This window comes from Narcine bancroftii, chromosome 13 (genome assembly GCF_036971445.1).
Source record: "Narcine bancroftii isolate sNarBan1 chromosome 13, sNarBan1.hap1, whole genome shotgun sequence".
In the NCBI taxonomy this organism is placed as follows: domain Eukaryota; kingdom Metazoa; phylum Chordata; class Chondrichthyes; order Torpediniformes; family Narcinidae; genus Narcine; species Narcine bancroftii.
Genome location: NC_091481.1, coordinates 13,910,903 through 13,936,487, shown reverse-complemented (window position 1 = coordinate 13,936,487; position 25,585 = coordinate 13,910,903). Strand labels below are relative to the sequence as shown.

At 40.2% G+C, this 25,585-nt stretch overlaps 1 protein-coding gene across 2 annotated transcripts; it reads right to left on the bottom strand.

The window, feature by feature from the left end:
* Nucleotides 1-938: 938 nt before the first annotated feature.
* On the bottom strand, nt 939-25,284 carry chkb (choline kinase beta). Of its 2 annotated transcripts, XM_069908027.1 has the most exons (12): nt 25,209-25,284; nt 24,667-24,975; nt 22,475-22,583; nt 18,554-18,667; nt 16,621-16,754; nt 11,665-11,769; nt 11,422-11,480; nt 9,160-9,247; nt 8,606-8,714; nt 7,521-7,627; nt 5,794-5,875; nt 939-4,680 (listed from the first exon to the last, which is right to left on the bottom strand). In XM_069908027.1, the coding sequence occupies exons 2-12, from the start codon at nt 24,960-24,962 to the stop codon at nt 4,624-4,626; spliced, it is 1,260 nt and encodes a 419-aa protein (XP_069764128.1). In that variant the 5' UTR covers nt 24,963-24,975; nt 25,209-25,284; the 3' UTR covers nt 939-4,623. The 2 variants fall into 2 exon arrangements, with proteins under 2 accessions (XP_069764128.1, XP_069764129.1); XM_069908028.1 differs by lacking the exon at nt 5,794-5,875.
* Between the last annotated feature and the right edge of the window lie 301 nt (nt 25,285-25,585).

Here is a 25,585-nt window from a genome sequence, read left to right as displayed (position 1 = left end):
GAGACACAAAGATGACTCGCCTGGGAGTTCTTGTATTGGAGAACAAGTGCATAAGCATGGAATGTTTTCAGTGTGCACTAAAAAGGTTGAGGGATCATGGATGGAGATATTTAAAATTATTATGCATAGTTAGGCATGGCTAATCTTTTCCCTTCATATTAGCCGTCAAAAAAAGGACACGTCAAGAGGAAGGGTAGGGGAAAGTTTCTTTGAAGTGGATGATTTCTAGAACATACTGCCAGATGTATTTTAGGCAGCAGGCAAATGGGATTAGTGTAGAAAAGCAAAGAAAGTCAGTATGGATGTGACAACTTACAGTCCTGTTCCAACACTGACCAAAGTCTGAGTTTATAAGTACAATTCTTGAATATTGACAAACCAGGTACATTTCAACCCTTCTGGAACTCATGATGCCCATTCTCCAAATGACTGCATTTCATTAAAAAAATCATGGCCCTCAAGTAGAAGCTTCCAGGAAGGAGCATGGCTACTGGGAGAGGAAAGAGCCCATTCTGTTGATATCACCTCAAAGTATCCTCTTCCAAGATGGATTATGCATCGAGACACTACAAAATAAATTCTTCGGCAATTAATTTCTGACAACCTCTGTTGGTGTGATTACACTCTGGGATGCATCCAAGTGACCTTCAGTAAGGTTTCAAAAATTGCACAAATGTCCCATTCCAAGCAATGGCCCTTTAAATGGTGTTTGAATGCAAAGCAAGTCAATTGGCTTCATTCCTTACAACAGCCAATCCAGTTGTTTCATGAATGTTGCAGCTCCAATTTATGCTGGGAAGTCTTCAAACATATTCCAATAGAAAGCCTTGAGCTCATGGCTTACTGGAAGGAACTTTCACAGCTTGATTTTCAATAAATTGAAAAAATAAAAATGGTTCTAGGATAAACCCAATGATCAAGCCAAAGAAAACTGCATGTAGTGGTTAAACGGTAGATAATTTATTTTCTCACTTTTTAGACAAGCAAACTCGAAGTTCTTTCAATAGGCATGAACCTGAGTGGAACACACAAAGTGGCGAACACACATGTTAACAGTTCAGATGAAGAAAAGTACAGTGGGTGTGATATTGAAGTTAGTCGTGTGACACCTTAATTGAAAACTATTCTTGTTACTGTGTTCACCATATTGAGATTTGTTGGGAGAACATTTTATGCATTGTGTACAATTATGACAATTTTCAAATATTAGCAAGACATTCAAGTATTTAGCACAAGGGTAGGAATAAATTTTCAGATGAGCTGTCAAAGATCCTGCTAAGAATGATACATCTGTTTGAGGCTCTTCTCTCCACCAAAGAGCCAAGTTATTTGAGCATTTGACAAGATAAATGGAGAAGTGTTTTCTCATTGGTAAAATCAAACTGGAAAACATAGGAACACCTTAGCCAACTTGTTTAACTTGCCCCACAAATAACTACAACTAGTACAGACACAAGTAGAACATATTCACATGATATATTAGAAAGGAGAAGTAGAAGCATGAAACGCATTTGTATACAGCCATTTTGCTGAAGAGCCCATGTTCCATAGGACAGAGCAAAAATCTAATACTAGAAACCAGAGTAACGTGCACAACTGTCATATTTAAAATAACAGCCACAAAATTACTGCTCCAACAATTCTGCCAAATCCATGGAATCGATTTGAGATAAATTTAGCTCTACTGTATGTCCAAGCTGTCCACCTGGATGGATTTTCAACTCAAAGGATTTCAAGAAACTTCCAAAGCTTCACTGAGCTCTGAGGTTGCAAATTTTAGTGATATGTATAATTATATATTTAGTGAATGATTGTACATAGCACTGATTTAAAGGGGAACTCATGGATCAATTATGAAATTATTGATCACATTCATTATTAAAAAAGGCAGATGGATTTGAATACAGATCAAACTCCTTTGCATCCAAGTGGAATGATTTGCCCTGACACCCAAAATTCTTGTTTTATATTTTAAATTGTGCAAGTTAAATGATTCCAACAAAAAAATCCATCTCTCAAGAGTGCATTTGGTATCTTGACTTCTTTGCATTTGCTTTCACTACCCACAGACTGTATGGACTTCTACATCTTGCCATAACAAACCCACTACATCTTGAGCAAAGTGCAACTCACATATAGCAACTTCCCATCGCCATAATTGCTTCCCCCTCCTTTAACTCTGTTTGGAGATGAGGGGGCGGAAAAAGGAACACCAGTGAAATACAACTTAGTTCAGCTACCACACCTTAGGAATGACAACACCCCTGGGGAGAATACAGGAAAGATTTACTGGAACAAATCAAGACCAGAAGTAGCCTTCATGGAACAGTGGAGAGGTTCACCTCAGTTTTACTGACCCCATCAAAAGACCCAATAGCAGCATCAAGATATATGAAGACTAAAACAGTAAAACTGTTAATCCAACACTCACTGTGAAATGCTCAATGGCAGATTATTGATTTTATTGCAGCTAATGCTCGACACCTCTCAAGACTCTGAGGACACTGATAGGATCTGGAATGATTGTAAACTTGTGTAGTACTTTTCAAACAAAATGTATGGATATTACGTGAAAAATGGGTAACCCCCAACATTCTGCCTGCTTTAACCATTTGGTAATATTCACCAGCTGCAACTCTCACTTTTGCTTATTTTGAATTAATGAGCAAGATCTAGTCCTCCCAAGTTAAACTACTTAGCTCTAGTCTATACTACGTGTATATATAGGTTGGTTTAACAGGACAGTCAGAATGCATCTGACACATCATTTAGCCAGAAGACACCCTGCACTGGTCATATACATCAGCAGGTCACTGATAGTACAAGAGGAGGGAAAACTTGAGCCACTGTTGACTGCAGCACACAAGCAAAAGGCCAACAGATAAACCAGCAGCTCAGATCTCCATTCAACTGTTCAAGGACAACAAAATGTGACCTGACATGGAAGATAATTACAGTATTTAGATGAAAGACTGGTATGGGTCTCTGAACCCTGATCAGAACTATAAATTAAAAAACAAAGGGTGGAAGCCAGACACTGAAACATATTGTTCCCCACTCATTAATACTGAGGATTTTCAAAGTTGAGTTCTCCCCCTTAAAGTTTCCACTAGTTTGCTTTACTTCCCAGAAATGAAGCCTTACCAGATATCCCTTGCTCAAGGCTAGTTCTATTCATAGCATATCATTTTGAATTAATCCACAGTTCAAAATAGTTTGCATTGCTCAGCAATACATCACCTTTATATTTCTCTCAAATGGTGTAGAATTGTATTTAACACAATACTTAATTATTTGTGGTCAGGTGACCATTCTCTTGAAGGGTCAATGTAGAGGACCAACACCCACAGGTTCGCCAAATTTGGTTTCTAAGTCAGACTGATTTGGAGTATTTCATCATCACCAGCTTTAAATCCTGCAACATCACAACCAACAAGGTGGGAATATCTTCATAAGAAAGCAGCAGTTGAAGACCATCTTTCTTCACCTGGCTGAAGGCAATAGGGGGAGACAACAAGAAATGGCCTTGACAGACATCATAACTCAAAAGTAATTGAATGATGCCCGAATTGGCACAGTCATGCTCATCCCTTGGATTACCCAACAAATCACAACTTTTAAACCATAAAGAAACAACACATCATTCTGCCTGGATCATGTACAAATTAAAGTTTCCAATTTCAGAAAACCCTCATCTCATCCCTTCTGATCCTCCTCCAGTACTCCCATTTGTCCCACCACCCCTCCCCCCCCCATAAACCCCTCTTCTTCCATCACCTTTTTTAAATCCATTGACCCACTACCCCACATATTTCATTCGAGGTCTCCATCATCAGCTTCCATTTGGCCTTTAACTTACCCCTAAAGGGTCATTTTATCACCATCCTTGCAAGGAAATTCCAGCACTGCCATCTCCATTTCCTCCTCATCACCTTCAAAGAGGTCTCCACCTTCACCCTCCTCATATCTGGCTCTACCTGGTACTATTCTTTTTCTCTGCTTCCAACATGTCTATCTCCAAACTCCACTCCATCTGCCTATCATCTTTCACTCCCCCCCCCCCCCCCCCCGCCGGTCTACCATCAACTACTGGGTTGACTCCTCTCTCCGCACTGGCATTCTTTCCTCTTTACTCTGTCCTAATGCAGTCTCCACCCTCCCCACAGATGCTCCTCGACCTAACAAAATCCCTCCAGCACTGATTTTTGCTCCAGACTACAGCACCTACATCCTTTTTAAAAACCAACACTTTGGATCACTAACTAATCCACATTTCCACCGCTTTTCAAGAACAAGTCTTACGGAACTGTAATTCACTTGTGTTGCAACCGCTGGGACATGGGAAAAACATATGCAAAAATGGGTACACATCCTAAAACACTGCTTCCAGCCCCTGCAAGATCACCCATGGTCCAGTGCTTCACACAGATGGTGCTGGAATTAACGTTTTTCAGCTCATCCCAGAAACATTGATCATCATTTCTATAATGCGATTTAAATTGGATTGGTACAGCAGTTTATGTCTGCAATCAGATTCACATCCAAAATGGCCCTGAGCTCGTTTGAAATGAATGGAAAATTTAAAGAAAGAACAGAAACATGCTAAACTTCAAGCTATTAGTCTTAAGCAAATGTTCTCTTCTGTTCAAAGTAGGCTTCCAGTCGGTATAGAGCATAATCCTGAAAGAAATTAACATCACATCAAAACTTTAAACCACAAATCAGAATCCTTTGCAACTCAAGTGATATGTGAGCAGGCAAGGCAGCTGAGCACAAGGATGGAGACCTGGCAAGCAAGATGGCCAAGTTGGTGCCTTTCCTACCATTCAATAAGAACAAATCATGACCCCAATATTTAAGCACAGATGGATCCAGCCACACCCATCCATCCGCCCACCAACTTTAGACAAGTATCACAATGTATTAAAGTGACATTGATCAGTCTTAACTGACTCTCAGGCTTAAGAATTCAAAAATTTCACAGCTGAGTGCAAGTCCCCATGTGAAAGGACAACCCCTTATTTTGAAATGCCCTTAGTTGCAGATACTTCAAGAGAAGCCAATCACTCAACATGCTATGTCAAACATCCGTACTCATTCAATAAAATCACTTTGTTTTTCTGCACACCCAACCAGTTGAACATTTCATGTCAGCTCCTTTATCCCAGGAACCCACCCAATCAACCTTCTCTGCACTTGAACCTTCCTGCAACATGGAGCCCAACAATGCACGTGTATTCCACCAGGTGTGCTTTCTCCAGAACCCTGCAAACGTTCAAATCTTCCCTTCTCATTCTCCATACACTCACAATAAAGGCCATCAGCCTTCCCAATTCCTTGGTGCAGCTTCCTGCTCACTGTATTTCATGTTCTCCACTCCTTCAGCCCTTTTCAGCAACTTTCAATTGCCTTGCTGTTTCATGACATATCGCTTTTCATTCTTCCTCACTTCCCCCCCAGTCTTCACCTGCCTCCTCATCATATTCCTTTGCAGGCTGAGTGCACACAACTTGCTAATCTGTACATCTTTCTATCAGCTGAAAATCTGACTCAAGTTCCTCATACCCAGTTATTTAATCAGCCATGAATATATGTTTAAAATCATTGGTCCTCATGGCCAATTCAAAAATTGCCTATTTATCCCAACTCTTTTTACTGTTCGAGCTTTCTCAGCTCATGCTAAAGTATTACAACCAGGCCTCTATCCTCAACATGTTCAGAGGAGTATGACAGATGAAATAAAGCAAGGCACTGTTTAACCAAGATAGGAAAAAATATACCCACAAAACTCACCATGTAACCAAACTCAATGGTGGAAATCTTTGCCTGGATAATAGCCCAGAGTGCCCATAGATAGTGAGAGGCTAGGGCATACCTTTAAAAAAAAAGGTGCTCATCAGTCAATAGATCCATACATCTGTCACTAAACTTAGAACAACTCCCATAATTTAGAGACTAGTGATCACAAATGATAGATGAAAATAAAACCAACTGCTCAAGGAACTCTTGTAGCTCCATTGTCAGAGAGAAGCCAAACATAAACTAGAGGAACAATACCACGTATGCTACCTGGCATAACCCAACAGCATGACCAAGTTCTGATTTCAGGATCCCACTCCCCTTTGGTTTCCTTTTGTTTCATCCAGGTCCTCTCACACATTGCCTTTCTTGCAAACACCTCCCTCAGACCCTTGTTACCCAGTTTCTTTCACTCATCCATCTAACTCCATCACCCATACCTTCCTATCCAGTCCACCCATTGTTCCATCTCATCTGGTTCAAAACATTACCAAGATTCCATAACCTGCAGCCCTTTGTTACTCTTTGTCACTTCCCATCCTCCATTGCTATTTCCACCCTTCCTCCCACAGCTGGCTCCAACCACCATCAACTACCACCCCACCCCCAAACCACCCTCACCTGGAGCCGACCATTGCTTGTCAGCTCCTTCCCCATCCCAGATATTCACCATCTCCCTTTACTGTCCTGATGCATGCTTTTGATCTGAAAGTTTTCCCCTCCACAGAAACCACCCAAGTTCCTCCAGCAGTTTGTTTTTTTCTTACACACACAGTTTCATGTTTTTTTTTAATTCAAAATCTGGCCTCGTCATTTGTTGCATCAGAAACAACTCTGTCCCCAAACTCAGGGTAACAGATGTCTCTACACACAGGACTATAGGTACCAACTCCAGTTGTTGTCTTTCAGTCTCCTTTACTGGTTTGGTTGGGGGGGGGGGGGGGGTGGCCGAAAGGATGGTATTTGGAGCAGGGTGGGGTGAAGGAATCACAAAAATAGAAGCAGGGGATGTGAATAGGAATTGAGAGCCTCAACTTAAGTATTCGTGAGAGTTGAAGATAGAAAGAAATTTATTCTCGGGAAGACTCTGGGCATGTCTCAAGTGGGGTCACAGCAAAGATAACAGAATGAAACTGGGGTGGGGGGGGAGAAAGAGGGGATTCTCAGAGCTTTGATGTAACTCATGAGAATGTGAACAGAGACAAGCATACCTAGGTCTTGTCAGAAGGCTATCATCTTATCATCTGTCCCATTCAGATGCTCTTTTGTCCAAGTGGGATAGGCAAAGGAATTACTTTTGGATTGTTCTAAAGGGCAAACACAAAGTGCTGACAATATTTCCTCATGCACTATGCGCTTCCATGGTTTGAACAACATATTGAGAAAGGCCCTGCAAACTGTATTCAACACAAGGTAAAGTTTACGGTACAGCTCTCACTACCCCAGATAAACATTCTCTGGCATTTTCTGCAAGAATGTCAGTGTCCTCTGGGCTTTGATCTTACCTCAGCTCATGACTCCCCTGCAAGGGGAACTTTGAGGTACTACTGACCTCACAAGCAGAGTCTGATACCCTTGGGTTCCAAATGGATGGCAGATTAAACTGCACACAAATCTGCTGATCTTCAGATTCTAGCACTTGTGTAGAAGAACAACGTTACACTCTCACAGCAATGAAAGCTCTCTCCAACAACCCCTTGATCACCCAACAAATTTCCAACCTGTTAATCTCGATGATCATCTCCTCTTCAATTTTGGACTGGTCCTCATGCATAGAGTCCCCTTTATTGCCAGAGTATTCAGAAAGGTAATGTCGAATAAAGTGAAGCTAAGAAGAAATAGGAAAGTTCCATGTTATTTAAGGGAGAACTGTTCAAATACATTTGTCAGTTATAGAAATTGACCATGAATGTGTTTGAGCTAAAATACCCAATTTCATGATAGCAAGATACTCCACAAGAAAAAAACTTCTGTATTATTGCAGAGCCATTCTATTACCCAAACATTGCTATAGAATTGATCAGAGAGACAGAAACATTTTCTTAAAGAGGAGTAGGTCATATCACCTAACAAGCCTGTTCTGCCATGGACACAGCTCAAGATCCAAACTAGTCATTCACTGGAAAGGTAATTTGCTTGCCCAGAACAAGTTGGTCTCAGTACTTGCAAAGATGGCATAGCTCAAAATCAGAATGTGCTGGGTGATTCCCACCTGGCAGTTAATCTGATTGGGGTGGGAGAAGAGAATCTTACTTAGTCAAAAATACTCAGGTTAAGTTGGGGCTTTCGAATCTTCACTTCGTCCATTCAACATTTTTCCCCATAACCCTTAATTCCATTATAATGCAAAAAATCCAAATATGTTTAAGGCAGATAGATAGTGGGGCAGTTGAACAAGCAAGTCTGCAGGTGCTGGGGTAAAATGCAATACATAAACTTGCTGGAGAAACAGGAGGTCACCCAGCATCCATAGGAAATAAAAGATAACCAACATTTTGGTTCTGGGCTCCTCATCCAGTACGAGTAGAAAATGGGCAGCCCTACTGGTTACTTGGGTAGAGAGTTGTACAGATTCACTCCTCCCTGGGAAAGCAATTTCTCTTAATCTGTTCCAAATCTACTCCCCCACATCTTGAAGCTATGTCGCATAGTTCTAGTCTTACCTTCCAGTGGAAGCAACTTTCCTACCTCTATCCTATTGATCCCTTTCACAACTTTGTTCCTACAAGATCCCCACTCATTCTTCAATCTCTTATCTGAAATATTCATGGGAATGCTCGAAGACCAGCTTGCCAAGAATGCCTACCTGTTGCTGTTGATTAGGATATTTCTCCATATTAACTTTGAAGAATGGCCATTGATCGTAAGTGTAGTCATACATCCATTCACAGAAGTGATTTCCAATATCAAAACCCCTGCAAACAAAGCAATAACAGTTACACTCTTTTCCCAATAGCAACACAGATAACCATCACATTTCCTAGCCCCTCCACTCCTCTGCTAACCATAGAAAACTGCTTCCCAAGACTGATGCCACTGTAAGCAATGGTAAGATCCAAACTAGTCATTCACTGGAAAGGTAATTTTCTTGCCCAGAACAAGTTGGTCTCAGTACTTGCAAAGATGGCATAGCTCAAAATCAGAATGTGCTGGGTGATTCCCTCCTGGCAGTTAATCTGATTGGGGTGGGAGAAGTGAATCTTACTTAGTCAAAAATACTCAGGTTAAGTTGGGGCTTTCGAATCTTCACTTCAGCCATTCAACAAAAAGGTAACTGGAAAATATATACACTCTTCAAAGGAAAACTCTTACACTTTAATTTGGTGACTCAATAGCAACAGAAGGCTGAGCGGTTATTACCTGTAGTTGTAGCTGCTGTACTCAAAATCAATAAGCATCAATTTCTCTGTGGAACTAGGGTCTTTGTCTGCCAAATAGAGAATGTTACCTTGAAAAGAGAAACAAATCAAAAATCTAATTAACCAATCCAGGAAGGTCTTAATATTGATTTAGGGTGGGCATAGATTTTGAATTTCCCTTTTTCATCACAAATCAAAGGCAACAAATCAAAGCAATTTATTCAATGTCTGCTGTAGTGACAACATTTTGAACAGATTAACCCAAAAATCCAATCAGTCTGTTTCAATTACTTGTTTACGTGTACAGTAAAATCCTAGTATCCGAAATACAAGCAACTGGCAAAAATAACCCAAGAAATTAATAAATTAAAAATGAAAAAGGTTTGAAGCAAGTTGAAAGGTTTGAGGCAAGTTGAAAGAGGTTTGAGGCAAGTTGAAAGAGGTTTGAGGCAAGTTGAAAGAGGTTTGAGGCAAGTTGAAAGAGGTTTGAGGCAAGTTGAAAGAGGTTTGAGGCAAGTTGAAAGAGGTTTGAGGCAAGTTGAAAGAGGTTTGAGGCAAGTTGAAAGAGGTTTGAAGCAACACTACCCCTTGGTGAAGGTGGGAGCAAACATTCAGCCAGCAGCGTGCCCTGGTCATGCCCCACCCACAGCAGCTGTTAGAACAAAGGATCTTTATGGTAGCAGTTAGTGCAATGTCTTTACAGTGCCAGCGATCGGGTCCTGGGTTTGAATCCCACGCTGTCTGTAAGGATTTTGTACATTCTCCCCATGCCTGCGCGAGTTTTCCCCAGGGGTTCCTGTTTCCTCCCACCAATCAAAAGGTACCAGGGTTGAAGATCAATTGGATGTAAATTGGGCAGCATGATCTAAATGAGTATCAGGCAACTAGAAAATTTGTATATCTCATCCGTAATCCCCATAGGTGCCGGATACTGGGGATTTTACTGTACTTGCAGAGTACTTTCAATCCTCTCAGAGAAAGTGGAAATTGATGTCAAGAATGGCATTTTTTTTTTTTAAAGTATCCTTTTTCATTACACGAGTTACTTTCATTTATACCAAATGATTTGGAAAAATACCTCAGTCAGGAAGTTGTAAGTTTCCTCAATGTGCAGTTCTCTGTACACTCTTTAGTACCTCAAGTTTTTAACTACAAGATCCCTTCCAAAGCTATTCCTCTGAATATACCCAAGATTGTCATGTTAAATAACTCAATAGTTGGTAATACCTTTATCATACCTTGATGAAGGGCTGAAGCCTGAAACATCAGTTATGTATTTTTATCTTTGCTATATAAAAGGGCACGGTTTGACCTGCTGAGTTTCTCCAGCATTGTTTTTACTTCAACCATTGTGTTTGCAGACTTTCATGTTTTACTTCCATAATTGGTAACTTCAATATGAAGAGATTCCCATGAGAACAAAATCAAGTAGATTTCATCCTGTCATTTGTCTTGTTAGCTCTGATCTTCAGGGCTGGTAGCAGTAGTGACAGTAAATATAATGACTATAGAAATCAAAAATCTGTGACAGATATCATTTCATCTCAACAAGATCTTTAAGTGCCACTAATCAAGCAATCACTTTATATACTCATGTAATAGTAGAGTTTTTTGGACCAACTTTTCAGGTCAAATTTGGGAGGGGATGGGGTCGACTTTTACACAGATCATACTTTTGACTGCAGTTAAGTACCTGCATCATTCAAGATGTCGGGAACTCGGATGACTGGGAAGCAGGACCACATTCAGAGAATCAGGAGCTCGGATGGTATTATGATTTATGGTGTGAAAAATAAAAAATTAAAAAAAAAAAAAAAAAAAACTCGGATGGTCAGGCAGCCGGGACCTAGAAGAGTCTTTGGCTAGGGTGCTGGGAGCTTTGGTGAGTGGACAGGCAGGCAGGGGTCTGCAGTCAGGCCCAAAAAAAATTTTTTTTTTTTTTTTTTGGAGTGGGGGGAGTCAACTTTTATACTGGTCATTCAGAAAACACTTGATTGGGCCAAAAAAAGGAGGGGAGGGGGGTCGACTATCACATGAGCATAAATACAGTACCCTCTCTAACCCAATTGCATTGTATTCTTAAATGCCTCAAATCTGCACTGATCCCTTGAGTGTGCATCCCGATTGAACAATGACATCGTTCAGGCACATCATCACTGGCCCAGAATGGATTGCGATGATGCTTGAACCCTCTGCCCTGCTGCTCTTTTGCCATTTCAAAGCCAACCACAGGATGTACATCTATTCTACAACCCATCCTCACCTTCCTGTACATCATTGTGGCAAAAAACCACAGGTGACCAAGTGGCTGCAAGAAGTGACCTGAAAGAAAAAGCACTAAATTAGCAAATGATTAATTTTAGAGAGCAATAAAGTACATTAAAAAAATGAACAGCAAGTTGATTTCATCCCCATTGAACATCCTGAAGTTCCTGCCAATGGCTAAGTTCTCTTAAATATTGTCCCGTCAAACAGCAAAACAATGATTGAACAGTTAAATTCTTACTTTAAACTTGCCAACTCTCCTGGCAGGTTGTAAGTCTTCAGTTTATTGAATTTTTTCACATGTGCCTCTCTAACGAATTTTAGTCCCATTATCTGCTTGAGGTACCTTTACAAAGAAGAGATGGTCTTTATTAAATGCACTTTTGATCATGGGCTTGTTGATCCAACCCCAAGCATTATTTAGAAGCAAAAACAGATATCCATTTGGCCCATCAAATATGCTGTCATTCAAAACTCTCTATATCTATTTCCCCTTCTCTTCCCACATTTGATCAGAAGGCTTAATCACATCAAATACTTTCAATAGCGCCAAAATCTCCACAAGTTCATCACTATATGCGGGGCAGCATGGTTATGCAATGGTATTACAACGCCAGAGACTGGTTTGATGCTGTAAGGAGTTTGTACATTCTCCCCATGTCTGCATGGGTTTCCTCTCACCTTTTGAAACCTACAGGTCAATTGGGTGGCATGGGCTCATGGGTTGAAAGAGCCTGTTACCATGCTATATGTCTACATTTGAAATATAGATGTATAATAAAATCCCTGTTACCCAGAATTCAAGCAACAGGCAGCCTGAAGCAACTGACCAAAAAGGTCAGTTTAAAATTGACACCTCTACTGATAAATTTGCCAATCTCTCAACACACATTCTCAAGCAACTGGAAAGTTCCCTTGTCCGGCATTGACCAATCTCCAAAGGTGCCGAATATGGAGTTTTTAACTTGAATAGAGCAATATAAGAACCAACATCCGAACTAATCCTGATAATAAATTAAATTTGTATCATTTTCCTGCACGTGGTCCATATTTCTCCATTCCCTCAATGACTTTACAGCTTCTACATGATTTTCCAATGCCCCAAAAGATGTAAGCAAGCCTGCCATATGCCTTTTTTTTAAAAAAAAAAATCCTATATTCTCATGTGGCTACTTAGAGATATGGACTAGCACCCTAAGATCCCTCTACATCAATGCTCCTTTGGGTTCTTTCATATACTATATAGCTATTGCATTCAACCTCCCAAGATGCAATACCTCACTCTTGTACAGTTTAACCTCCACTTGCCAGTTCTCTACCCACTTTCCCAACTGATCTACATCTTTCGACAAACTTCCACACTATCCATGGCCCAGAGATAAAAGTTTGAGGGCCCGTTCCTGTGCTGTAATGGTTTTATGTTCAATGTTCTAACCCCACCAATTTTTGTATCTGAAGACTTACTAATTATCCCATTTACATTTTTGTGCAAATCTTTGACCCTGCACCAATGCCTGCTGAACACCAATGGTCACAGCTGACCTGTCAATAAACTACCCATCTACTATGGCCAAGCCAATTTTCAATCCAATCTCCTAAGTCACCATAGATCTCATGTGTTTTATTTCACACTCATCTAGATTGGCTTGATCTATCCAATAGCTCTTCATTCAGTTATGTCATTCTGACAATCTATCTAATGAACCTTGAATATACTTTCTCCAGTCTCCAAGAGACAAAATTTCTCCTAATGGTCCAGTTGTCATCTCACCTGGGTTCTGTGTAATTGCTGCAAGACATTCTTGCTCCAGTCTGAAAACATACATTTGCCTTCCTAACTGGACATACAGTATGTTGAGAGGTGACAAGGACACTCCAATCCCATTGTGTGTGACATTTCAAAATCTAAGACCTCTTAAATAATACTGCTTGTGATGTAAGACAGCAATAATTACAGTAATACCAAAGATGGGGAAGGATCCACTAACACCAGCATCATATAGACCCAATATCTCTACTTAACTCAGACTAAGATAATAGCAAAATTATTAGCAAACAGATTGGCCGATTGAGTACCTAAAATAGTAAAACAAGATCAAACTGGATTTATTAAAAGACGAACAGCAGACAATGTCTGCAAACTTATTAATCTAATAGTCGCAGTTCAAGGAAATAAGAAACCAACAGTGGCTGTTGCTCGACGCAGAAAAAGCCTTTGACAGAGTAGAGTGGAATTATTTAAAGTATTACAGAAATTCAATCTACCAGAAAAATATATAAATTGGATTAAAGGATTGAACAATGGACCATTGGCAAAGATAACAGTAAATGGATATGTATCGAGTCACTTTAATTAGACAAGGATGTCCACTATTTCCCCCCCACCCACCCCCCCCCCCCAACTTTTCGCCTTAGCAATAGAACCTTTGGCAGTGAAGTGAAGTGATGCCAAAGAGTAACGTAGACTATACAGAATTTAAAATGGAATCACCATTTAAATGGCAAGCACAAGCAATCCGATACCTAGGGATCAGGTTAGATAATAACTTAAGCCACTTGTACAAATTAAATCATCAGCCACTAATAAATAAATTGCAGGAAGATTTAGAACAATGGAAAGAATTACCGCTAACGTTGATAGGAAGGGTAAACTGCATTAAAATGAACGTGTTCCCAAGGATACAATACTTATTTCAAACATTACCAATTCCCTAAACAGAAAAATTCTTTAAGGAACTAAAGAGAATAATAAGGAAATTCTTGTGGAAAGGGAGGAATCCAAGGGTAGCATTAGATAAATTAGCAGAGAGGTATAATCAAGGTGGTTTGCAGTTACCAAATTTTAGAAATTATTATAGAGCTGCACAATTGAGGTATTTATCGGATTTTTACCAGACACGGGAAAAACCAGACTGGACTAAGATAGAGCTAGATAAAATAGGGGAAAGGTACTAGAACATATACCTTATAAGTGGGATGAAAAGCTGGTGCAATATAAAAACAATACATGGAAGAAGATGCACTTAGAAAGGAAAAAAATGAATGATGAAATACCAAAATTACCGTTGACGCAATATCCGCTAATCTCTTTTACAATAGGCAACCTTTCCTTTAGAAAATGGGAGAGAAAAGGAATCAAAAGAATAGAAAACTGTTTTTTGGGAAATAATTTATTAACATTTGAACAGTTGAAGTACAATGTTTGCATATCATCAATTGAAAGTGTATTTAAAGGATAAATTGGGAAACAGCTTGAGATTACCTGAAGGAAGCAGCTTTGAACAAGTAATTACAGACACAATGATAATCAAAAGATTTGTATCCAACATGTACATTAAGCTGCAAGATAAGGAAAATGAAATAAACTATAAACCTAAGGAGAAGTAAAAAAAGGATCTAAACAAAGATAAAAATGAAGTATAGGAAAAGTTATGTTCTGGAACTGTGAAGAAAACAATAAACACAAGGTTATACATGATACAGTATAATTGTTTACACAGGGTATATATCACTCCTCTAAAATTTAAAAAATGAGATCCAACATTATCAGATAGATGTTTTTGCCGTAAGAAGGAAATGGGAACAACATTACATGCAACTTGGGCATGTATGAAAGTAACTACATTTTGGGAAGAATTAAATCAGATACTAAATAAAATTTCAAAAAATAACGTACCAAAAAAACCAGAGATATTTCTTTTAAGTAACATAAGAAATGGAGAATTAGGCCTCAAATTGGATAAAGTGCAAAAAAATTTCATTATGATAGCCTTAGCGATAGCAAAAAAAATGTATAATGTCAACTTGGAAAATGAAAGAGAGCATGAGTATACAGCAATGGTACATGGAAATGATTAAATGTATTTTATTGGAAAAAATAACATAATTTAAAAAATAAAGTCACAATGTTTGAACAAATTTGGGAACCATACATGAAACATTTCAGAGAGAGCTTGCCTACGACCTCTATCCCTTAAAATGAGAAGACGACAAAAACGACTAGATTCAGTGTGTAATAAATAGATGACGCGTTTTTCTGGTTTATTTTCCTTTGTGTGAAAATATTGTTTTATGGTTTTATTGTATTGTACATGTTGAATGTTTATGGGTATTGGAGGAGGTGGGTAGAGGTGAAGGAGGGAAGGGGGGTGAAAAAAGGGGAGAAAAGACCACTGTGTAAATTTAATGAGATACATTTGTACATATTTTGGTTGATATGGTTCACAGTGAGAATTTTTTTTTTTAAATTTAAAAAATAATACTGCTCATGGATAATCCAATGCACAGTTTTTCATCACTGGAAACTCGCCAGGAACTCAGAATAACATCCAAGGCCCAAACGCATTCAGCAATTTCATCAATTTCTTTGTGTCCTTCAAAATGCCCAAATGGGGACAATCACTTGTTCACTTTTATTCTCAAATAATTAGAAATGCGAGGCAAGGAAATGATCACTGTCATCTACAGTCTGTCCACTTCCCCTTGAGAAGGAATATTCTACAGCTAGAGCTTCTCTAATGATTTAACAAGACGTGGTTTACAACACGGTGGCAAACCCCCGTTTCCTGGAAGAAACCATCTATGATCACCATTCAAGGTTCAACAGCATTTTGGACAAAAGTGCCCATTTGATTTGCATTCAATGCATCCCCAATTGCTTACTGCCACAACGAGATCAACAGAATTATGTACCATCTGCAAAAGACATTTTCCAAGCTTTTTTGGTAAAACCTCCCAAAGTTATAAATTACAACTAAGAAAGAAAATATTCAGATATATTTCATACATCCCTTACGTATTGCAAATTCCAAGTCAACCATCATCCAAAATTAGAATCTTTTGAATTGAAGTGGTAGATAGAAAGAGCATGTTAAAGATAGGAAGTGTTGAGCTTTCGGAAGTGAATTCAAGACTTTAAGAGATCAAGTGAACCGGCGCGGACTCGAAGGGCCGATATGGCCTGTTTCCGTGCTGTAAACTGTTATACGGTTATGTTATATAATGTTACTCTTTCTTGCAAAGTGAAAAAACCAAGGCTCCTTTCCCAACCTTCAGTAATTGAAATGGTTTAGGAAAGGGTCATCTTAAATAGAACCCCATAAATAAAGATGAGGGTTCACATATTCTAATGAATGGGGCAGGTTACAAAAAGAAAATCTGAATTCTCTAATTTGATGAACTTTCTGGACATACATACCTGTCCATTGTTTCAAACAGCCACTTTGGTTCCTTGTTAAAGGGCATAACCATTCCGTGGTATCGAGACATCTTCACTGCAATCTCTGCTGAAATATCAGGAAATCCCAACTCTTCAGTCAGCAGCCGACGGCTCTAGTTCGACACATTGAAGAATGGGAAATTAAATGCATGCAAATTTTTAACCCATCTTAATGATAACCACACAACCTCACCCAGACCCTTGGACAACAGCTGAATGAAAATTTGGAGTTTCCTACCAACTAACTGCAGCAGGGGAATGCCAGGGTTTATCTAGCATCACAGCACCTAGAATTCAGTCTTTCCTTGCCAATATCAGGGTCAGTTGTTCAGACATTTGGGAAATTTTTTTAATTCAAGAACAATTCTGGATGCTACAGAATGCAGTGTAACCCAGCATTGGGAAAAAACGTCATTGATACGACATCATGATCTTCACCTCAACACTAACACAGCAGTCTACCTTCTGGTACAATAACAATCCTAAGAAGTCAATTCAAATGCAAGAAGAAATTAGCTGAACAAATTTAAGTTAGCTTTTATATAGCATTACTTTTTGTTTTTAATTTTATTTATAGCACAGTAGAAGCAGATTCTGTCCATTTAACCCTGCACCTCAAAATTAACCTACACATCCCATACGGTTTTGAACATAGCCCCTAATCTTTTTCATCCCAAATGCAAAGAGCTGCTCCAAATGATATCCATATCACCACAGGGAAATCTGCTCCCACTCCAGATTGAAAAGAACATGTACTACTGTATTACCATTTCAGAACAATGAAGGGTGGAGGAAAGAGTTGGATGGGAGAATACAAGGAACATGGAGACCAGCAGAAGGGCTCCTTCCACAATCAAGCAGCGTGCACACCATTGCCACCAAGCGTAAGAGTACCAGTGGAAAGACTGGACCCATAGATTGCAAGCACAAGAGTTTGTCTTGAGAAAGTGGCTCAAACTAGACTGGAGAGAGAAAGGGCTGTGAAAATGCAGGGGACAAGTGAGTTCTCCAAAAACTGCACAATTGAGGTATTTATCAGATTTTTACCAGACAAGGGAAAAACCAGACTGGACTAAGATAGAGCTAGATAAAATAGGGGAAAGGTACTGATGAAAAGCTGGTGCAATATAAAAACTTAATACATGGAAGATCCACTTAGAAAGGAAAAAAAAATGAATGACGAAATACCAAAAATCTGAAGTCTCTCCGATCAATGGAAGTATATTACTAGAGTGCAACTGGTTTTGATACAATGTGCTAACAATGATTTATACTAAATTGGGAAGGAAATAAAGGACAAAGACTCCCTTTGAAAGGGCATATATTGAGATGGCACAGGAATTTAACACTTGTCCACCTGCTATGAACATTTAACATAGGCAGCAAAACAAAGGCTGCATGGTTAACATAATCGCTGTTACAGTGCCAGAGACCTGAGTTTGTAAGAAATTCGTACGTTCTCCCAGTGTCTGTGTGGGTTTCTTCCAGGTGCTCCCTTCAAAACATACATGGGTTGTAGGTTAATTTGGTATAATTGGGCGGCATGGGCTCTTGGACCAGAAAGCTTGTTACTGTGTTACGTATCTAAAATTACACTGACAAGATACTTAAAATACTTGTGCAAAGAGAACGAGAATTAAATAGGTATTATCCAAATAGAAAGTACGAGTTCATTTAAACTTTTAGCATTTACTATGCCAGTAGCTTCAATATCAACTCCAAGTGGCAATCCTAGAGAGTCTTCGTCTCCAAATACAATGTAGTAAATCACTTGCAACCAGTTCAGTAAGGTCACCAAGCAGAATATTCCCATGGAGAATGAGCAAGTGCAACATGGATGCTGTAGTTTCTCAAACTGTTCTGAAGCAATTTCAATAAAGAAATGTATCACTTGAGATTAATAACTTCATACTGGAATGTATTGCTCCAAACGTCCCTGTGGAAACACGCCATATAATCTTGGTCCCAAAGCACGTTCTGCCAAAACTGCAAACATCACACTCTCCAATACAAGAGAATCCACACCCTGCAAGAGGCAACAAAAGAGCATGCAGTTAGATCAGTAAAATTCTCATCCAATACAATGATCATAACGACAGTCTGAAAATAGCTTTTCAAAACCAAGCCACTTATGCTCTGGATAAAAGATAAGCAATTTTAATAGCATTAGATTAGTCGTAGTTATACAGAAACCGAGCCTTTGGCCCACCATACTCATAACAACCAAGGACCTATATATATTAACTCTATTTATTTAATCCCTAGCCTTCTACACTCTTGAGTCAGGTGATCATCTATGAATATTGGCACCTAATGCCATCACCTCAAACAATAGTCCCAGATTTCAATTAAGCTACAAAAACAATTTCCTCTAGCCCTAAGCCAACTCTAGTTTTAGTCACCTCTGCTGTTGGCTAAATTTTCCTTCCACCCAATTTACACCTTTTGTTTACCTCTGAGCTCCAACTATTCAAGGTGTACTGTCCTACCCTTATTACTCCTCAAACTGCACCTCATACTTAAAAGATTAAGTCTCCCTTACTTGAAAAAAATTATATGGCTTTTGAGGCATTACAAAGGAGGTTCACCAAGTTGATTCCAGAGATGAGGGGGTTAGTCAATGAGAGATTGACTCGCCAGAACTAGGCTGGCTGGAATTCCGAAGAATGAGGGTAAATTGCAGAGGAAATTATGAGAGGGATAGAGGAGAGGCAGTAAAGTTGTTTCTACTGGGGGCGAGATTAAATTAAGGAACATAGCCTCAAGATTTGGAAGAGCTAGGGAATTGAGGGTTATGGGGAAAAAGGCAAGGAGGTGCAACAGAGTCCACAGCCAGATCAGCCATGATCTCAATGAATGGCAGAGCAAACTCAACAGGCCAGGTGGCCTGCTCCTATTTCATACATTCCTTATGCAGGTCTCAAATTAGATACAAAGCAAAACTTCTTCCACCCTACCTCAAACATGCCCAGTCAAGATAGCAAAGATGAGGTGAAGTTGAGCAAAATAGGCAGAAAGGGTATACAGATAGACCCCAACTTACAATGTTTTGAAGTTTATGACAATCAGAATCCGTTTTGAATAAAGGTAAGTCAGGGGTCGACCTGTATCAACGTGGTTGCTTTTCCTTCTCTGAAGGAAATGCTTCCATCCAATCAGTGCATGCAGATCGCTTCCCACCACCTCACCTAAATGTCATAATTTCAGTGCTCCTCTTGTGGCTATGCCAAGGAAATGTGCTTTGTCGGACCCAATGCAGTTTTTTTTTTAATATGTGATTTGGAACACACTCGCATATTGCCGTTACTTGGGAGGGAAAGAGAGAGATTGAAGAGAGAAAGAGAGAGAGAGAGTGATGGCAATCACTCATGGATGTGCATGGGTTCAAATCACAATGTCGGTTGCAAAGTAATGCCACTGCCCCTAGTTACCAGGCACCATCTCAGGAGCCTCCTGGCAGGAGCACCTGTACTGGTAGACCCCAACGTACAATTATTTCACCTTACGATGCAAGTTGCAGAATTGAACCATCATAAGTAGGGGTCTACCTGTACATTGAAGGTTAATGGCCAGATACATGGTCAAATTAATTAAATGAGAGATGGCTTTTTTTTTTAAATGCAAGTGTTGACCCAAGTTACTAACAACTGTGCAAGGAAAACCCTAATCACAAACACAAATGAATACCTGCAATTGCAAAATAGCACCAGTTAGATAAAGAACAGCTAGCCTAAATATGCATAGACATCAAAACCACATACGGGGCCAGCCATTACTGCTAGTTAAGGGCTGGGAATTACTGGGTTTAGCAAGAAATAAAGCAAGGGAAACAGAAGTACCTGTGTAAATGGGTTGTTTTGAGGAAAACAAATCTACAGGTTTTCACACTGGGAGAAGCAAATAAATAAGCTGCTTTAGAAAACAAACTAGAATAAAATCTACGGCAATGAACTGGCTTAGCTTTACACTTTTCTCAATAATACACATCTTGTGTAACAATGAAATCATAAGTGTACAGATTTACATTGCAATCTCCAGGTTGCATAATTGGTTAATAAGAACCAAATAGTTAAAAAGGAGGGGCTGATCTCATTCGACACCAAAACATTTTAAAAAAAAAAGCAAGTCATGTGTTTTTGGATTTGGCAGCCGAAATAGCATCTTCAGAACCTGCCCCCTTTGGTGCAACATTTAAAAACTGGCACTTTCTTGTAGCACTGGAATGTCACACTATGGAATAAATGGCCTCATTTGGTGTAATCTGCAGTCCAAATTACCAATTGTCCAGCAATGTGTAATTCATGTACAGTTGAGGGACTATATATGCTGGAATTCCAAAGAATAGATGGGGAAATTGCAGAAGAAATTATAAAAGGATAGACAAGACAGAGGCAGGAAAGTTGCCTTTGAATTCAGATGACTGAAAACTTTCCACTAATAGGTAAGATTAGAATAAGGGAACATAGTTTTCCCTCAACTGAATTCAGTCCTCACCCTTTCCTAACCAGGGGAAACCTCACTGCACCCAGATATCATCATGTCTTGCAGCAAGCACATAGACTGTGAGCAGTTTACAAGCCAAATTTAAACAGGGATTGCAAAAAGGGAGAACTCCAAACAGGTGTTTAGTTTTGTAGCATTTTAATAGGCTCATCATGCTTCAAGCCCATGAACAACCCAGTTAAAAGTAAAAAAGTCTCCCTGCCCTCTAATGGGGGTGAAGACAATTTTCAGCATTTCAGCTATGAGCATAGGCAGCATTTTACAGACATTTATTTGACAAGTCAATTCTAGTGTGGTCACAGATATTAAGATATTAAGAGCTCCCATTTCATTTCAGTGTGAATTACTTTAAGGGTTAACAAATCAAGCTGCAAACATGCACATCTTTGGAGACTAGGGTGGCAACAACTCGTACAACAGTGCCAAACTTCACTACTTTTGAATGCACACATGTGGAGAGTCATGTGACCAACAATTAAAGGAACAGCTCACTGTGATTAGCAGTTCTCTCATGAACATTCAATTGGATACTGTGTAGTACTGGACAATTTGGCTGATTTTCCCTGTCAGGGGAATAATTATTGACCACCGTGACCAAAAGAAAGATCATTTTGAAAGGGAATTATTGAATCATACCATGACCAAAGAAAATGTCACTTTGATTGACCGGTATCTGGGTAAAGGAAGCAGGAGAATTCCTGCATTTGGATCGTTACGGTCATTTCGAACTGTCCTGTGCTGGGAATTTGGAAGTATTGTGGAAGTCACATGTTTTGTTACTCCTCGCCAAGGAAAAAAGGAGTTGTGACAATCATTCGTGAGAAAGGACATTAGCTCTGGAAGCAACTCGACAAGGATTTGAGTTTTCGACAGTCTGGTCACTCAGTCTCTCCCACCTCCTTGGTGATTACTTCTTTGCCTCAGTTTTAAGTGTCTTCATTTCAACACTGGATTTCTAAAACTGATTTTGGAATGACTTTCCAGAATTGTGCCTAAGCTGTAATGGTTTCGGGTATCACACACACACCCATACAAGTATCTTCACGCAGAGTGGGGGTTAAATTAGTAGTTAGGAATAAAAATAGAGTTTTAAAAATAACACTGTCTTAGAAAATTTGCATGGCTGCTAATCTGAGACGCAACGCAGAAAAGAACAAATATTACAAAATTATACGCAAAAGAGCAGTCAATATGGGAGAAAGTAGTGGAGCAGGGAAAAAAAAATTGATAATTATTTTTAAAAGATTCTGATTTGTTATGGGAAACATATAAACCAGCTGGAGCTTAAATATTTCTTCTATGTATTGCCAAACAAGTCAACTACACTTACCTGCAGGATGGCTCCATAAACACGAAGTAGTACCTGGCGAGGTTCATCACCCACACTCAGCACATGATCTGGCAGTGTGCAGAGATACAACAGGTTACTGAGGCCTCCACTAGACAAAGATTTAGCAAGATTTAGCAATTAGGAACTGATCAAAGGATTTATTTTTCAGCATTTCATTTGCACATAATAGAAAAAGTGGACTAGTGCTTATACAACTTACGACCATATTTGGGACCGAAGACTTGGTCATATCTCAGAATGGATGGAAGTCAGAAATGTGCCCGAATGCGTGGAGTATCGAAGTCTTAAAGCAAACTTTAATTAAATCTCTTTTTCATTGTACATTTGACAATAACTTGAAGCTTCCTAAATTTGTTAATTAACCTTGGCAAATCTTTCCACATTTAGTCAGCACTCCAGGGTCCCAGAGCTGGGCACTGCTATTTTGATTCCTGTAAACATGTGTGAGCCTTCGGTGGGTTCATGCATTGGAGTTCAGTTGGTGCATGAACGAAAGCTGTGCGCTCCAACGATATTGAAATTGCATATATAGAGATTGTATGTCCGAATGGTCGTAAACCGCATATGTCGCAAGTTGGGGACAACCTGTATAGCTAAGGTTAATAATGCAGATTCCCCAAAATGATCTGAAATGAAGGGCTCAGATCTCATCATGGACTCCACCAATTGATATTGTATCCACGACAAGGCAAATGGAAGAGATTTTCTTTCTAATATCTCAATTATGTCACAATTTGAAGTGATAGTCCACAGCTAAACTGGACCCATCTGGCTACAGGGTGAAAATCAACTGGAGGCCAAATTATTATCTATAATGTCCATGTCATTTACCTTCCTGCTGTATACCTCTGGCTACAAGAAAATCCCCAGTGATAATCCGGTGCTCCCTTTGTGGCCTTCTCTACAACAAAGACTGGGAGTTCTCTTCGCTGAGCACCTTGCTCTGTCTGCATTTAGTTACTTCCCAGTGGCCAACCATTTCAATTCTGCACTCCACTCCCTTGCTCACGTCTGTCCATGGTTTCATGTACTATCCCACCAAGACCACCTATAAATTGGAGGAACAACACTTGATTTTTCTGTCTGGTTCCTCTCCAAATGCATGGCATTAACATCAATTTTTCTGGTTTCTGCTAACCTACTCTCCCTCCCATCCCTTTTGCCTTCGTTTTCTTTCTTCCAGCTCTCCACTCCCTTCCCTCTCCATTCATAGAATCAACCCCTTCAAGTACCCCCCATGATTAATGAATTTGTTTTCTAATTGTTGTCATTAATAGGCAAATAAGTACAAAATTAAGATGCATTCTCATCCACGTACATCACATTATCTTCAAACTTCATCCCTTTGCGCCATAAGCAGAGCCCACATACTTTTGCAGCGTTCTGAATGGTCATCTAAACAATATTCTGCTTTCCACAAGTAAAACGCACAGGTCTGCAGGAACTATGATTGAAGTAAAAATACAGTGATGGAGGAAGACATCAGGTCCAAGTGTACTTTATATGGCAAAAGCTTAGATAGGGAAGTATTGAATAAAATGCATTCAAAAGGGCTTGGAGCCAACGATCAAACCAGGGTTCGAATCCCATGTTGTCTGTAAGGAGTTCTCAAGGGCCGAAATGTGCAGCATGTCAATGTATGTATGTGACCAACATTTCAGGCTTGAGTTTCCCCAGCATTGTGTTTCTTACTCTGCTTTCCATTGTACATACCAAAAAGGACAACCTCACTCCTTCCACATTACATCTCATCTGCTTCAAAATTGGCCATTCACGACTTTACGACTCTTACCTCCATTTATAGCTCCACCTGTTTTGGGCGACAGGCCAATGCGGGGATGATGCACTTAGTCAATTGAACCAAATCGATAACTTAGTAAATAATTGAGGCCCAGCACCGACTCTAATCAGTTTAATTGGAAAGATAACGATCAGTATGGCTGTAAGCACCTTGATTGATCCCATTCTCGTTTTCAGGCAATGTTGGAATGCTTTTTAAAAAAAAACTCACTATATAAAGCTGTGGTTCTCAACCTTCCCCGCTCATAGAACCTTAGACATCCTTTACTAACCAGAGTACCTATGCCAGAGGTGCTCTATAGTCAGTCAGGGATTACTTAAGGTGGTAGGCGAGTGGTTAAGGCTATAAAGAATTCAAGAGTCGCTCTCACCTGATGACTGAGATCTGAAACTCCTCTTCAGTGATCAGCTTCCAAGACCCACCGAGAAACTCCTTGCACCAGGCGTACGCTTGCACCTTGGCCTCCCAGCCCACCTCCTCACTCCGACCGCCCCGGTGCTGCTCGGCCTCGGAATCCTCGCATTCGTCCTCGTTCACGGCGGGCTCCTCCCCCCTCGGGCAAGGGTTCCTGGAGTGTTCCCGGCTCCCAAGGCCGCGCAGCCGGAGGGGCTCCGAGGCCACCGCGTTGCACGCACCGTCCCCCTTACACAAGGCTTTGGCCTCCATTCGCTTCGCTCCACTAAGCGGGGAGAAGAGAGAGAGAGAGGTCACGCAGGATTAAAACATGATGAAATGCCACAAGCCCCGACGATTAAAGGCTGCATTCAATCAACGCGTCGCCTGCCAAAGCTCGTGGTCTCGGGGCTTCTCAGTGGCGGGGAGGGGAATCACTTTGGAAGACCAGCCCGGTGAAGAATTCTGCACGAAAGGACAATTGCCCCGTAGAGACAAGCGCAGCCGCAGCACATTTACCTCCTCGTGGAAGTTACATGACCGACCCTCCCTCCGCAAACACCAGCTGGGCGGACACTAACCCCTCCCCCCCCAATCACTCACCAATCAAAGGTCTCCACGTCACCCGTTTGCCGTCGTTGAATGGGGGCGGGATTTTCAGCGCGTCATCTGATTGACGCGGGCTGGGGTTTTTTTAGCCAGTCAGGCTGGGATGTGGCAAAAGGTTCGGCGGAGCTTGCGGTCCTTGACGGGCGGGGTCTAATGCGATTGGCGGCGTAAAGGTAAAGATGGAAGGGTGGGGGGGGGGGAGAAAACACCGTTTTTGAATGATGGGAAGATGAACCAATCAACAGTGAGGGCAGAATGAAAGAGGAAAAATTTATTTTCGGTTGGTA

Excerpts from the sequence above, each read along its gene's own strand:
- chkb (XM_069908027.1), bottom strand. The coding sequence starts at position 24,962 with ATGGAGGCCAAAGCCTTGTGTAAGGGGGACGGTGCGTGCAACGCGGTG. Across the intron at positions 18,668-22,474 it reads TTTATGGAGCCATCCTGCAG|GGTGTGGATTCTCTTGTATT; the intron begins GTAAGTGTAGTT and ends TGCCTCTTGCAG. Across the intron at positions 9,248-11,421 it reads CCACAATGATGTACAGGAAG|GTAACATTCTCTATTTGGCA; the intron begins GTGAGGATGGGT and ends TCTCTTTTCAAG.